Raw genomic sequence first — 17118 nt, 5'->3', positions numbered from 1 at the left:
GTATGGATAATTCCTTTAACACCTGTTGGTTCCATGACTCTAATCCTTTTTATCCAACTTTTTGATCACAGGCCCTGCCTCTGGCAAAGCCAATAACCCAAGGTCGGAAGCACAAATGGTTCCCATTAACTTGCTTGCTCATAAACCTGTACAACGACATCCATCACTTCACCGTCCTTGCGAGATAATTCCTATTCGACAGCATATGGCAGCAGGCGGAAATCATTTACTTTACAGCACCTACTCAAGAGGCTAGTCTTTACTTCAAATTTAAAACAGGCCTTTTTACAATGCCCGGTTCTACCATTAAATGACAAAGAGAAAAGCTAATCTCCAGCTAGCTTCTAAAGTGCTGATTGAGGAAAATGACTTTTTAGCTCCCTGGCACGGGTCGTTTCACCTCCATTGGCTTGACCAGAATTATACAAGACCGTTTATAATTACACCCTTTCTCAGTTGAACAAGTTTGACTGGAACAGTGGAAAATCGGATTCAGGATTATGTGTGGCAAATATTACATCCTTTTATTCAAAATGACTGTGCTGGAGAACAACTCTGAAATATTTCATTCAAATAACTGCATAGTCCCGGATCAGGTATTGCTTTTTAAAAATGAGGCTTTTCTTCCTTTTGCTTGCTTACTGATTAGTGATAGTGTGGTGTGGGCCAAAATCATCCCTGAACAGAACACAAATCATCCATTAACGTATGATGTACAAAGATGTTTAGAATTTATGAACATGTTTAGACAGCTAGACACTTTCAAAATTCACGCTCAGGTCTTTATTCTCTATTTCTCAGCGGGGATTTTATAAATTACTCAATGCCTGCCTTGTTTCCGCATATATTTCTTGGCGATAGTCCTGCATGAGATATCCAATAATGCCTGTTAATGGCATCGTCAGGGAAAAAAACAAGCAGGTGAAATGCTGAGGCACTTCTGTGATTGAATTTACATGCACAAGTTGGTTAATGGATACTTTTCCTATGCTATATGATCTTTTTTCTAACAACCAAAAAAAAAAACCAAATCTATTAAGGGAATTTAAATTGAGTTCTACTCCTATCACAAAGGGTTTGTCTTGCAGTCACTTCTTCACAATGCTGTAAATACACAATTGTATACCTGATGGCTGTTGAATTCTTGATTGTGATTGGCCAGTAGATGTTGATTAAGAAGTTGAAATTCCAACTGCAATTTAAACCTGAGTTTTATTTAAATGCACTTGCTTTAGTGCTTTAGTGCAGTTATTTTAGAAAATCAATGAAACAGTTCCTATTATGCTGTGTTGTATTAATGTTTTATTTAGTCATAATTCATATCACATGAAACTATGACTTTATATGATAATGAAATTTCCAGTGAAATGGTAGAAAATTAGTTCCTAGCATTTGTTATTAGTAAGATTACGGAACAGAAGTCCTCAACCATCGACAAAGAGTATATTGTTGAAACCCACAACCGGCCTAACTGTGGCCTTTTACATTCCACACATGCTCTTTTATATCTGTTCTCTCTGGTACAAGGGAAATATAAAGAACTGAATTATTGAAGATTTAATATTTCAACCACATGAGACACTGCTATGTAAGAGAACATAGCAGTCCCATTAAAGCTCACACCATATGAAACATCATGTGCTTGTATTTTTAGGAAGTCAGAGAGCCTGTGTATAGTGGAAGTGCCACATTAGATAGAACTACTGTAATAGTAAAATGATAAAAACAATTGTTTCTCTTTTACACTGAAAAGTGAGGTTTTCATTAAGGACATACAGTATTTATTTAACGTTTAGAGAAGGAGTCGTCACTGTCAGCACTTTGTAACGTCCGGTAAGTATTCTGCTACAGGAAGGTTTTCTAAACAAATTTTGCTTTCTCTTTAACATGACAAGCTGTCTTTTTATCCTCTTTTTATCAAGAGAGAAATAAATAATAGTCTGGTGTGCTGATCTAAGGCAAGTGATAACAGAAACTTAAATTCAATTAAAACCCTACTGGATGTGCTTTTATAGGACAATTAGAAATGGAGATGGAATAGGTCTTACATTATCTGTATGTTTTGGTTTATTTTAATATGCAGCTCTGATACATAATTAACATAATTGAAAAGAAAACAGCAAAATAAAAGAAACTACTGCACAATTTCTTTTTTCTTCTATATCCACAATGGATGTCAATTGGCACAATTTTCTACAAAGGTTGGCATTTTACAATGCATTTCCTGAAGTAAACAAGTTAATCCTTTCATTAAAAGCTGGATGGCTTTGAAAGATTGAATCTGTAATATGATAGAGATCGTTGCTTACCACATTGAGTTTGAGCTCCATGTTAAGAACCCCTCCGCTGTCCAGGACTGGCATGAGATTAATGGCGAAAACTGCTGCCCGGGCCGGAGGAATAGAGATGTTGGGCCCAAAGAAAATATAGAAGTGCACAGAGAAGGTATCCAACTCATTGCGTAACGTAGGTCGGATCGGCCAGCACTTATTGGTGTCAGCTGTGGGAGCCAAGTAGATGATGCTGTTCTCAGCCTTCAGCAGTGGACTCTGATCCGAGCTGTTCCGTGCCAGGTTGGGCAAGCTGGCAGCCGGCAGTGTTTCCGACAGAGAAAAACCCATCGCTGTGCCAAATGACTGGGGCATGTTCATGGCAGATGAGCCTTTAGTGATGCTCGGCTTGGAGCAGTCTAAAGGGAGAGGATCAGAGGATCAGGATTCAGGTTGAAATTCATAAGATGTGCACTGACTGAGTATGAGAATGATAAAGGATGACAAAGAAGCATAGTTAATGTGAAATGAAGATGTTGCACTCTCTAAGGAAAAAGTGACAGGGTGATTTAAGCATCAGGTCAGAGGAAAGATAAAAGTCTCTACCTGTCAATCCTCCACAACCATGAGCTACACCTCAGAGCTTTATCACTGTAGGAATATCTCAATTGTGACTTTCTAATTTTATCCAGAAATTCAACTCCAGCCTTACTTTTCTGATTGAAAAAGTTTTTGCTGGTGTGTGTGTGTGTGTGTGTGTGTGTGTGTGTGTGTGTGTGTGTGTGTGTGTGTGTGTGTGCATGTGTGTTTGTGTGTGTGTGTGCATGTGCGCGTGCTTGTGTGTATAAGAATATTGTATATTTATTGTATATTGAGAACATTTTAGTGTCTCAGTAGCAGAGATCCTACAATAAACAACCAAGGCATATTGAAGCAGGCAGAAAAAGGTGTTATGGTAAAGTCAGTGCACCTTCCCTCATATTAATTGGCTTATTTTCAATCTTAAATCAATAATCGCTTGTTTTAGATTTCGACAACATACCAAGCAGGATTTCAGTTTTAGAGAAAAAAAATGAAAAAGTTGTTGTTCAGATTAAATGTGGCTTACTAGGCATTTATAAGTAAGACATTATGATTTATTTATTTATTTAAGTACATTTAAGAAAACACACTTTGACCAAGGTTCTGTGCATCACATGAGGTAGTATTAAAAAACTCTAAAATAGTATTAGAATTAATATATATATATATATATAAAATAACACATAAAATAAATGATTATAACCTTTTGAACCTGATCAAATCGATGGTATTTTTTGCTTGCACATTCTTCAAAGTACACAATTTAAACATTGTATATTGATTCATGTTTAAAGGACAATCAGTTTAATAGGGGGTAAAATAAACCAGAAACAACAGCATGAGCATTTGTAATGCTAAACACATTACATTTATTTAAATATATGAAAATTAATTAATAAGGAATAGTTGCAGGAATTATGTGGACTGTATCCTGGGAACCAGCAGTAACCTATATAGCCAGGGGCACCGAGGCCAAAAAAAATCAGAGGGAGAAACAGAGGACCTGTCATATCTGAAAGAACCCTTCATTAGTATGTTAATTGTATTCCATTTAGCCAGTGTCTCTGATCAAACCAAGCCATTCTTCCACTCCTCCAAGATTATTGCCAAGCCATTGGAAAATGATAATGGGCTGAGGCATGCAATTAGAGATTTTTGTGTAGATTTGGGGAACCAGAAGCATCAACAAGCGGACGCTTACGGCATCCCAACCAGCTGGACACAGTTTTCATCATGTGAGACCACAGGTGGTGCTGCAAGAGGAACACATTATCAGAAGAAGAAAAAAGAAAATATAACTTATGTCAATCCTGCATTTTATCATGTATCGTTTTTCCTTAGCGGTAAAAACTGTATTTTGGATAAATGGGGGATGACTAAGCAACCGATGCCACAGCATCTCAATATTTCTGGCAGTTGGGTTTTTTAGAAAAAATCCTTTGTTTTAATAAAATTCGAGAAAAGCCGGGTTGTGCAAATCATTGAGGCACTGCCTTAATCATAACCCTCAAAAACCAACGTTTGGTTTTCTATTCCCGCTGGATGTTTGCTTTCAAACAAAGATGAACATATTGCTGTAGCAGTGGGAGTGCTCGCTGACATTTTCAGCACTTCCTGCATCTCAAAAAATTTGGATGTGGATACAATGGCAAGGCAAACAAGCAAAGATTAACAACCAAACATTCATGATCTAGGCTCTAAAATAAAAGTATTTTATTTTCCATAAGGTGCTACTCCCAGAGCCCATTAAACTCGTATTCCTCCAGCTTTCTCTCAATGTAGCAGTGTCATCCAATTGTCCTCCTGTGTTCTCCAGATATTACAGGGTAATAGGTGCTCAGCTTTGTCCACAAGAGTGACATTCATCACAAATAAGCAATTTGCGGGGAAAAATCTTCGCATGACCGTCCAGGTCCACTACAGCATGCTCACATTCACTCCACTGGAAATAACCAGCATCATCTCACAGTTTAAAGTAGCTTCATGCCTACTGGAAATTTATAGCAAAGCTAGTTGATTGATGAAAATATATGCAAGGTTGCCTTGCGAGATCAAAGTGTGCTTTATTGCTTCAGGCTCAGGACTAATACAACACAAGTTTAACAAAGGGCAGCTGCACACAATAGTGAAAGACAAAATAACAGAAAAGTTAAAGTGATGACATTAAAGAAAGTATACATAAATATGGTAGTGTTTAAGCAATTTCTAGGACCTAACACACTAGGTAAGACACACTTACTCTATCCTACACTAGTTCTAATTAAACGTTGTTTACAGACCATGAAATAGGCAACGCTGTGTGACAATAAAAGTGCACACCATCAGCAATAAGTGCAGAGATAAAGCCGAAACTACACTATCATTAACTTTTTCAATCAATACAAATCTGGTTGAGCAATGACAGCACTTTGATTTGTAAATATACACTGAAATAGACTTGGGCTTGTAACTAGTGTGAACAGTTACATTCTAACACTTTTTTTTTTTTTTTTTGCTTTGTTTGTTTTGCACTTTTCTGTTCTGGATTTCAGAACAAAACCATGTTTTTCCTCCTTTGCTCCATTGATGACTTCCTGTCTCCTCACAGGGGCACACCAATAAAACCGAAGTGAATGTTATCTTTTGGCAGGTAATGAAAGGAGCGCTGAACCTGATATAGATTTAAAAGCAGTGTGTGAAAAGAGTGGATAATGTCAGTGAGATTAACAGCGCTATAAAACGTCTACGTGAGTACGGGTAGGTGTGTAGCTGTAAAACTATTTCTGGTAATTGTCTTTTAACATGGGGGGCATCAGGTGTTGGGGGAGGGTGTTAACATGGGTCTGCACTGGAAGCTAGTGGGGTAATGATTGAAGTGTCACACCTGAGTCCTGTTATCCAACAGAAATTTATGTGATCTCTTATTTCTCTCTTCTCCGTCTCAATCACTCTATCAGATGTGAGATGTGAGATGTGTGTGTGTGTGTGTGTGTGTGTGTGTGTGTGTGTGTGTGTGTGTGTGTGTGTGTGTGTGTGTGTGTCAGTGAAGCAAACCAAAGGCAAGCTGAGTAAGCGGTAAGAAATCTCCAATTTTGTTAAGCTAAAGGTTTTAACAAAATATTAGTTTAAATGATTCATAAGAAAGAATACGTAACTGCTTTGACCATACTGAGGGTCAAAAATTAATGGCTTAATATCTTTAAATCACAGATAAAACCGTCAAATAGAACCTTTATAATTCAAAGTTTCTGAAGTATTAAAAGAATAATAAATCAAATGTGAGCTAGGGTTGAGAGTAAGCTGAGATTTTTTTTCCACAAAACTCCCACTGTGGGTCTGAGAGAAGATGAATGAGTGGAGTGGACAGCTGAGAAGTGGGAGGCTGGCACATGTTTGTGGAGTAACTTCCACCCTCAGACTTCCACCTACGCCAAATCGCACCTCTAAGTAGTGATGCTGTCGACTCCATTGTGTATTTCCAATTAGCACTATTTTTTACAACAGAATTTTTTCTTCCTTACATGTTCCTCAGCAATCTCGCAGCTGCAGTGCTGGCAGGAGAGCGCCAGTATAGGAAAAGAGATGCAGTATGTAATCATTTGTATGAAGATCCAGGGGCTGTGTTGGCCCTTGACTGAGCTCGACTTCAGCAGAGGTCAAGCAAAATATCACACAGCGCGGCTCCTGCTGTATTGCTATGGTAACTGAGCCTGCTAAGAGAGACAAGGTGCAAGGAAAAGAGCACATTAGACAAGGCTACGTCTGAAGACTAGACTTCTTCCCTGCAGACTTCTATCAATGTATTGCTGAATGCTCTGGTATGAGTCCTATCAATTTCAAAAACTCTGGTTCAATATGCAAGCCACTTAATACTAAAGCCGGTACCTAGCCCTGTTTTCCTGCCACAAGGGTTTTCAATAGGCAGCTTCCAAAGAAGAAGAAATTCTCATATAAGTCATTTTGAATTTTGATGGACAGGAAATCACTTGACACTTGATGAATGTTTGATATGTTGCTTTATCTTTTTTTCATTTCAAAGGCGAGATTTCAAAAGACTAGCATGACAGTTAGACAGTGAGTTGATGACTACCTATACTTTGACAGTTTTCACTTAAACAGCACATCTATATGAAATATTTATGAGATGCCATTTTCAGTGGCTACTATTCAACATATTTCTCATGCTATGATTGTTACGCATGTTAGTGAAATACCTGGAAGAAAAAAAGCCAAAAAAACATATACAAACATGCGACAATCGACAGTGTACACAGTCTATACAGCTCATTATGTATCCTCGTATCATGACAATATCTGCCATTAATGACATTAGGCATCAGCCACTGTGTCTCACAAGACCTTATAACATGTCTCACTGAGCACTCATATGTGTTATCTGTTATCACTAAACATTTTCTGCACATATGTCCAGGTTTCTGTACGTTTCATGTAGTACGTCAAGCTTTTATTATTGTCATGTGTATGTGTTGTCATGTGCTCCTCATCCTTGCATATCTAGTTTATGATTATGTTCTTGGTGCACTTCGTAATACAGCTGCCTCTGTATAATACTGACACTTGGACACTGTGTGACACACATGGAAATGGCCACCAGGAAATGACCACCAGCACCAGCTACAACAAACAGTATATTGGTTATACCACACCATCATTAGTGACACACATTAACCCAAAGCTATTACTGTGGCATCTGCATGGCAACTCGATATTTCTCTCAACAATGCAGATTACTGACTCATCTGAATCATGTTTATGATACACACAGCTCTGTGATGAGGCAAGTGGAGGCTCAGTGGCTCAGGCTTTGGGCAACTGATCAGAAAGTTCTGAGTTCAGATCCTGAAATCTCTAAGCTGTCAGTCCTGTTGATCCTTGAGCAAGACCCTTCACTTTGATCTGCTCAGCCTAACTGTAAGAGGCTTTGGACCTTAAAAAGCATTTCCTGAACAAATAATTGCAATGTTACTACTACAGTAGCTGTAAACTAGAGATATAAGTGAATATGAATATTTGGACTGAACATATAAAATAGATACCATGTTATATATGGGTACAAATACAGATATAATTAGGAGGAACAGTATTTATTTTTTCCTTTTGGACTCCTAGACCAGTGGGAAGCACTGAAGTGTGATCCTGTTCATATATGAAGCTCATAGGCAAACAAGCATCATGTCGTGTGAGATATTTATTTATACCATGAAGAAATGGGTTTTCTTGTGTTTTTTTTTGGAAGCGCAATGGCTTTTAAATAAAAGCCGTTCTGTTTTGGTAACTTCCATTTCAGGTTTACATCCAAATAGATATTTAGAGTACTAAACAGATGCAAATGCATATTCTAATAGTGCCATTGGGTTAGACTTCTACTGTAAACAGATACTTTTGGTGAGAAATGCAAATGCACAGGCTTAGTGCTAACTTGAGATTGTTTTGTATTCAGAAAGAGCATCTTAAAAATCTGCCTCAGGCTTGCAGCTGGATCTTTTCTGAAGGGTTTAAAATATTTTATTGTTGTATAAAACCTTCTGTCTGGTGCTCAAAAGGTGAATGACAGCTCCAAAATCTGATGACAGCCTTTGTAGAAACACCAGATTATTTACTGGTGTATGTTATTTACAGATTATTTATGGGTGTATCACAACAACCTGCAGTCATCATAAGTAAGCAGTACAAATGAAGTCACATACAGTAAATATTCATTTTGTATGAATATTGTATAAATTTCCTGTTTTTTATCCTGTTTTTCTAAAACTCCTGGTCTGGTATGAAACTTTCTGGGTATTAGTTACATAAATGGACCAACGTTTGCTCTTGGCAGGCGTCTAAAATCTTGAGGCTGAATATTCTAGCAGCCGCAGACATCTTGCAGTAAAGAGCACCGGATACCAACCTCTGGATTTTGAAAGAACCTTCAGTGTAATCTATTAACACCATATTATCTTCTCCTCAGTGAAAGAATCTGCCTGTCTGCTTTTAAGTGTGTGTGTGTGTGTGTGTGTGTGTTTGTGTGTGTGTGTGTGTAGTGGTTTGCCAAATATCAGTCTTATTATGCCATCAGCAAGGCTTTGCACTGTACAGGCCTACTAATAGATTTCTTATTGTTCAGCTATTAACAGATACGCTATATTTAGTTGCCCATTTGCTATTATAATAGCCTCCACTCTTCTGGAAATTCTCTCCACTAGATTTTGTAGCATGGCTGTGGGGTATGTGCCCATTCAGCCACGAGAGCATTAGTAAGGTCAGGCTGATGCTCTGGTGTTAGGCGAGGAGGACTAGGACGCAGTCAATGTTTTAATCCACCCCAAATGTGTTCAGTGGAGTTGAGGTCAGGGCTCTGTGCAGGCTACTGAAGTTCTTCCACACAGACCTTGGCAGACCATGTCTTCACGGAGCTCGTATTATGCACAGAGGCCTTGTCATGCTGGGATATAATAAAGACTTTTAGTTCCAGTGAAGGGAAATTGCAATGCTACAGCATGCAAAAACATTCTAGACAATTGTGTACTTCCAACTTTGTGGCAACAGTTTGGGGGAAAAGAAATCTGGTTGTGCTGCTCAGTTGTACATAGATTTTTGCCCATACTGTATAATGATTCTTAGCTTTCCTGTTATGAATATCACAAGCAGTCATCACTAAGTATTAATCAGAAATTTACAGATGAGTTTGTTGGCTTGTAAGAATGCCATTGATCTTTAGACGTGTTATCTGACATTTCCTGATTTGGTATTTGTGGTATTTCAGAATCATCGTTTGCAGAGTCAGAAGACATGCCACATTAAGCAGTGTGAGGAATTGATTTGTCCTCTGTATGCATACTAATTAAGAGCATTGACTATAGCGGTTAAGCAATATCCTTTCAGACAACCCAGTATTCACAGCTACACTTCTACATACCAAGAGGTTTGTCATGATTATTGACTGAACTTCACTTATTATCACATAGTGTATTATACATCTTGTACACCACTATATCAAATGATTTCCAGAAGGATATGTTAAAACAAAGCCTGCCAGATATCTGAAACATATCAATTATCATCAGTAAAAGCAAACGTGAAAAGAAAAGAAGAGAAAGAAAAACTCAGCACTGCAAGGTTGACACAACTGATCCATTTCACACAACTTACTGACTTACAGAAGTCATCTAGCAATAACTGAATAGATGGTGATATAAATAGGTATATTTTATGAGGCTCAGAGGTGAGAGGCCTTCATCCAGCCAAAAGGTGTTATGCAGTATGATTACATGCAATTAAAAGTGACAGCCTTTCATTAGCGACATTGAATCTCTGCCTTGGGCAAGATGATCAAATGCACTTAAACACAGATACAAAAGCTCCCTACCTTTCTTTCTGCTCCTGTTTATCTTACTAAATGAAAATCAGTCTGAAAAGTGTGAAGGATTTTGGGAAGAATTTGAAAATCCCGTTCCATTATGTCTAGGTTTACAATATAACAGAGTAAAGCAACATTGATTATTCATTCATTCATTCATTTTCTACCGCTTATCCGAACTACCTCGGGCATCATCGGGCATCAAGGCAGGATTCACCCTGGACGGAGTGCCAACCCATCGCAGGCACACACACACACTCTCATTCTCTCACGCAATCACACACTACGGACAGTTTTTCCAGAGATGCCAATCAACCTACCATGCATGTCTTTGGACCGGGGGAGGAAACCGGAGTACCCGGAGGAAACCCCCGAGGCACGGGGAGAACATGCAAACTCCACTCACACAAGGCGGAGGCGGGATTCAAACCCCCAACCCTGGAGGTGTGAGGCGAACGTGCTAACCACTAAGCCACCGTGCCCCCCCACACTGATTATTGTTACTGCTAATTCAGATGCTTTCTGGATTTAATAACATTAGAACATCATGATATCTGACTTTGTAGCTCACTGAATGGTTCAGAATACATTTAGCAATGCAATGACCCTTTTTGGGCCCTTAAAGAAACTTGTAACAAGTTACACATTGCTAATTGTATTATTTAATGAAATTGTGTATAATATTTATGAGTTTTAAGTAATATTTATGAGTTTTAAGCAACCATTTGGTTTTGATATGTGACGTGACATATGGCCAAGTATGGTGACCCATACTCAGAATACGTTCTCAGCATTTAACCCATCCAAAGTGCACACACACACCGTGAACACACACCCGGAGCAGTGGGCAGCAATTTGGGGGGGTTCAGCGCCTTGCTCAAGGGCACCTCAGTCGTGGCCGGCCCGAGATTGGAACCCACAACCTTAGGGTTAGGAGTCAAACTCTCTAACCACTAGGCCATGATATGCCACATCATTATTATGTGACTCTGACATGCCCCGTTTTCTCAAAGACAGAAAGTCAGGAGATCAAGGAATTCAAAGGAAAATGTATTAATACAACTTTATTGTACACCAAAGCTCACTTGACCCAAGTGTCATGTTTGTCGCAACCACAACTGACAAAAGTAGGCTTACAACTGGTGGAATAAGCTATTTATGTAGGCCATGAAGCTTTATATAAAATTCCTTTACAGTATGTAAAGTGATAAAGGGTATTCAATTTATATTAAACATGATTCACCAATGTTCAGTTAAAAATATATTTGGCTGTTCTAAATTGATAACATGACATAAAACAATCCTTATTAAAATTGCACATTTACCAGATCCAGAATTAACAAAAAATGTTTAGCAGAGCTAATAGAGTCTGTCTAGGATATCCATTGCAGATACTGGGCCAAAAGTACAGTCATTCATCTTCTGTTACTATTTCTCAGGGTTGTGGTAGATCCCGCATGAGGTGGGAACACAGCTTAAATCTACTGAGCTTCCTTTCTGGCTTCCAACAACAGGAACTACACAACTCCTCTTGTTTGACAGTCAACCTTACATGAGAGTTTTCCGCTGGACTGAAAAATGTAGTCGCTTCTATCCTGGCTATATTGTGACGAAGATAAAAAGCTCTTTCCTGTGTCTCAGCATTATCTGAGAGCAATGTCAACCAAGGTCTTCCTGCACCTTGTAAGATGGATGAGAATCCTCTGGAATGTCTTTAGTATCTAATGCACAAGGCTTGTCCACACAGAGTGGATTTAAAGTTTAATATTGTACGTGAGGCTTTCACAGAATGAGGACAGAAACATAAAGAGCACAAGGTGGGAGTTTTTGAGATCTTTCATTGCTTTTAAAACATCGTACTGTGGGATTTTTCTCAGTTAAACACTAAACACAGTCTCAATCAATTAAGTTCATTCTTCTTAGCTTGTTGCGTATAAACTGTTAGACTAGTACATTCTTGCCTTTATTCTGGTATGCATTTCCAAGCTTTATCTTTTGTACATTTTTCCGTAACATTATCAACAATTTTCAAATACATCCTTGGATTATGTTCTGCTTTAATGGTAAAATAAATCCTTTGCCTTGCATTTTCTACGTTCCCTTGTGATCCTGCTGCCTGCACAGTGAATTCAATGCTATTCTTTAACTTTAACACAAGCCCACAGAACCAAAACACACTAAACCTATTTAATTGCTTCTCTCAAGGCCCAGAGTCTTGATAAGGATGGGTAAGCAGACTCAAGAAAGACTATCTCTACTCCTGCTTTGATAAGAGTTCTTGTGGTGAGAAGGAAGCTCATTTCATTTCACATCTGACTCTTTTCACTTTTCTTTCTCTCTCTACTCTGTAATAAATGTTACTCTTCCTTTTTTTGCCCTACTTCTCCTGCCTCCTCCACTATAAGTGTCACTGGATGTTGAAAAAGAAGATTATCAGGCTTCGTTTTAAAATTCTCCACATTTCAAGCCTCCAGAAATCTAAATACGTCCTGTTTTATGATCAACACATTTCTTACAAGTAGCATTTAGCTTACTAGACAATTGACCCATAAACCTAAGGGTGGTCCTTTAGTATTAAAGCGATTTGTGGGTCACCCTGGTATCTGCACCAGATCCAGTTTAATAAGCCTGAGGAAAATGTAAACAGGATGGACTTGTTAATTTAGACATACTGTATGTCTGACTCTTCTCTCTGACTGGCTGCACACAGTAAATAGTTTTTGCTCCAAATTTTTTGGCACTCCAGACAGCAATTATAAAAGAAAAAAGGGCCTGTACCACAGTGCTTGAGTTTCAAGCACACATTTTGTAGATTATTGTGTGCATTTTCACAAATGTGTACGTGTTCAGTTTTTTTTTTTTTAAGTCCTAGGATGTCAAGGTATGTTTCAAAACTGATTAACTTCCTCCTGCCACAGGAAGGTTGCTTTCTTCAAATCTTAATTGGCGGAAAATCTTCCAATCACCATATTAGACATCATGAGGTTATCATACATTATTACCTCATACTTCTTAATTACACACCGAACTATACATGAATTCTGATGTCAGGCCAGAAATCGTAATTATTTACATACTTCACTACTGAGATTTCTTTCCCTGAAAAAATGTGGAAAAAGTGGCAGATTCGCAGGAATCTTCTCAAATATAAGAAACAAAAACAAACAGAACACAGTAACATACATACTAGTAATAGTGTCTGTACCTTATATAGAAATCCTCCAGCTTTACAAAACCAAATCTTCAGAGGCCAATTTACTAGAAATCTTCAACAACAACAACAACAACAACAACAACAACAACAACAACAACAATAATAATAATAATAATAATAATAATAATAATAATAATAATAATACAAGCTCCTCAGTGGCAAGGCACCGGGGTGGATGAGATCCGCCCTGAGTACCTCAAGTCTCTGGATGTTGTGGGGCTGTCTTGGTTGACACACCTCTGCAACGTCGCATGGAGGCTGGGGACAGTGCCTCTGGACTGGCAGACTGGGGTGGTGTTCCCTCTGTTTAAGAAGGGGGACCGGAGGGTGTGTTCCAACTACAGGGGGATCACACTCCTCAGCCTCCCCGGAAAAGTCTATGCCAGGGTACTGGAGAGGAGAATTCGGCCGATAGTCGAACCTCGGATTCAGGAGGAACAATGCGGGTTTCGTCCCGGTCGTGGAACACTGGACCATCTCTATACCCTCGCCAGGTTGCTGGAGGGTTCATGGGAGTTTGCCCAACCAGTCCACATGTGCTTTGTGGATCTGGAGAAGGCATTCGACTGTGTCCCTCGTGGTGACCTGTGGGGGGTGCTCTGGGAGAATGGGGTCCGGGGCCCTCTGCTAAGGGCTGTCCGGTCCCTATATGACCGGAGCAGGAGTTTGGTTCGCATTGCCGGCAGTAAGTCCCGGTGTTCCCGGTGCATGTTGGACTCCGGCAGGGCTGCCCTTTGTCACCGGTCCTGTTCATTATCTATATGGACAGGATTTCTAGGCGCAGTCGGGGGGGCCGGAGGGAGTCTGGTTTGGGGACCACAGGATTTCGTCTATGCTTTTTGCAGATGATGTTGTCCTGTTGGCTTCCTCAAATCAGGACCTTCAGCGTGCACTGGGACGGTTTGCAGCCGAGTGTGAAGCGGCAGGGATGAGAATCAGCACCTCCAAGTCTGAGGCCATGGTTCTCAACCGGAAAAGGGTGGCTTGCCCACTTCAGGTTGGTGGAGAGCTCCTGCCTCAAGTGGAGGAGTTTAAGTATCTTGGGGTCTTGTTCACGAGTGAGGGAAGGATGGAGCGGGAGATCGACAGGCGGATCGGTGCATCTTCTGCAGTGATGCGGTCGATGTACCGGTCTGTTGTGGTGAAGAAAGAGCTGAGCCGCAAGGCGAAGCTCTCTATTTACCAGTCGATCTACGTTCCTACCCTCACCTATGGTCATGAGCTTTGGGTCATGACCGAAAGGACAAGATCCCGGATACAGGCGGCCGAAATGAGTTTCCTCCACAGGGTGGCTGGGCGCTCCCTTAGAGACAGGGTGAGGAGCTCTGTCACCCGGGAGGAGCTCAGAGTAGAGCCGCTGCTCCTCCACATCGAGAGGAGTCAGCTAAGGTGGCTCGGGCATCTGTTCCGGATGCCTCCTGGACGCCTCCCTGGGGAGGTGTTCCGGGCATGTCCAACCGGGAGGCTTGGCCCCGGGGAAGACCTAGGACACGCTGGAGGGACTATGTCTCTCGGCTGGCCTGGGAACGCCTCGGTATTCCCCCGGAAGAGCTGGAGGAAGTGTCTGGGGAGAGGGAAGTCTGGGCGTCCTTGCTTAGACTGCTGCCCCCGCGACCCGGCCCCGGATAAGCGGTAGAAAATGAATGGATGGATGAATAATAATAATACATTTATTTAGAAGTGGTGATTTCTGTGGTCCAATCCTCAAAATATACAAAACATTTAAAAGGCTATGGATACAGAAAATACTGCTAAAATGATGGAAGCTCAGTGCTAACATTGTGAAATGCTTGCTAAAGCAGTTTAGCTGATGATGGCCATGTATTAAAACAATCCAGACATGATTAGATTTGCCACAGTGACGCAGTACACCAAGTTCTTTCCACTGATTTAACTGAATGGCATCTGGTAGCTATTTATTTTACAAATCTCAACATCTTTTGGTAATTACTGATATTCAAATTCTTAATATTTGGACACGATTTTGTGAAGGTGTGCCAAAATCGCTTGATCTTGTAAATTATTAAATAAAATATTATGGTTCATAAAAAGTTGAATTCGTGCTAACTCATAATACAAGCAGCAGTAGACAGCAAAGAAAATGAAGTGAAATGAAGTGACTGCTATGATTCTGTGACCAAACAGCTTGAAATGAGCAAAGGAACAATACAAATAATGCTCTTTACTTGCACAGAGATTATTTTTCAGAATGCCACTGTTATGCTTGTGATCATTCATGTTCTGATCAATCCTTCACACTTTCTGCAGCATTAAATAAGCCCTGCAACATCTGCCCATGGCTCTGTTCTAAATTGTTTGTCTTGCTGTGTGGAGTAGACTGCAGGTAATTAGTTTACCGAGACCAGTGGCCTGTGTTGCTGCCCTAGCCTTGCTTCGTTTCACTAATTAACAGTGCAATAGGTGCTCTGTAGGCATATCACCACAAATTAAGGCCATTAAATTAGAGATAATGGAAATACTGCTTTATGTATCTTTTTTTCCCCTGCATTCCTTTTTTAGTACTTATATCCGGTGTTAATCTTGTGTATATAAAGCTATTGCACCTTTAGCATTACCTTTAATCATGTCATTAAACATACAAGTTGTTTCCCTTAAAAATGTAATCATTCCTTAAACAATATAACAGCCATTCTTTATATGTCATAGAATATTCCATTTATAATATAGGATCATTAAATTCACTGTGAACCAAAAGTCTGAGACCAGTAAACAAAATGCATCTATTTTGCAAGCGTTAAATTTAATACAGAACTACAAATTATATAATCAGTAATAAGAATAGTGACTTTTTTAGAATTATTTCATGAATTTGAAGGGTTTTTTTTGAAGATAAACAGTATGTCTCTATTTTATTCGAATGACAGTTTGAACTCGAGCTGGCATGGACCTCACAGGTTTGTGTGAAACCTGTATGTATATAAAGATTTCCATAATACCAAAACTATGAGAGTGTCACATGAACATGTGTGTTAAAGGATTAGACTCAAGGGAAACTTTAACTTTTGTGGAAAACAGTTAACGTTGCCAATATGACAAATTTGAGAGCCCTAAAAATAGTTCAAAATTGTGAGTGTTAGAAATTCAATATACTAAACATGAGAAATTTATGCAACAGATTTTCATTGTGCTCTTTAAACTCTCTTGATATATTAATTAACAATATAGAAAAGGAAAAGCTGTTTCATGAAATTAAAAGGAAATCTTGCTTAATTTTATTATGAAATGTTACATAAACAGCACCTGTGCTGTAATTATAATTACATTATTACATTATTGTGTGCTGTGTGTTAACTATTTACTTTTACATTTACCCAGGCATTGAAATATAACAAGGGCATCTAAAACCTTCTTGCTGTACTGGGCCTGAGGCCTTTCAGGCTGCCTAGTGAATTCTTATTAACTCTACGCTGACTGTTTATTAGCATCTGCCTGGACCATGTATAAAATATATGCAGTGTTATACAGCATACATAATACTTCATCACGCTTTGCATGATCATGCATCAATGCTCATAAGCAGCTATAAGAATGTCAGGGTAAATACCATATTATAATTTCTATTCTGAAAGAAAAATCATAGGTATTAATGTAATATACCATAACACAGGCTGTGTTAATATCCGTTGTGCACGTCATAATGCATCGCAACATGTGGTGTGTGTGTGTGTGTGTGTGTGTGTGTGTGTATAGGC

At 39.3% G+C, this 17118-nt stretch overlaps 1 protein-coding gene across 1 annotated transcript in view; it reads right to left on the bottom strand.

The window, feature by feature from the left end:
* The window catches only part of tmem8b (transmembrane protein 8B), a 124821-nt gene that overhangs the window by 34389 nt on the left and 73314 nt on the right, over positions 1–17118 (bottom strand). The window contains exon 6 of the mRNA XM_060884259.1: positions 2310–2689. Within this exon, the coding sequence (XP_060740242.1) occupies positions 2310–2689 (380 nt within the window). The remainder of the gene's footprint in view (positions 1–2309; positions 2690–17118) is intronic.

This window comes from Tachysurus vachellii, chromosome 12 (genome assembly GCF_030014155.1).
Source record: "Tachysurus vachellii isolate PV-2020 chromosome 12, HZAU_Pvac_v1, whole genome shotgun sequence".
In the NCBI taxonomy this organism is placed as follows: domain Eukaryota; kingdom Metazoa; phylum Chordata; class Actinopteri; order Siluriformes; family Bagridae; genus Tachysurus; species Tachysurus vachellii.
Note: the sequence above shows the minus strand (reverse complement) of the source record. Positions and strands in the feature narration are given on the sequence as shown.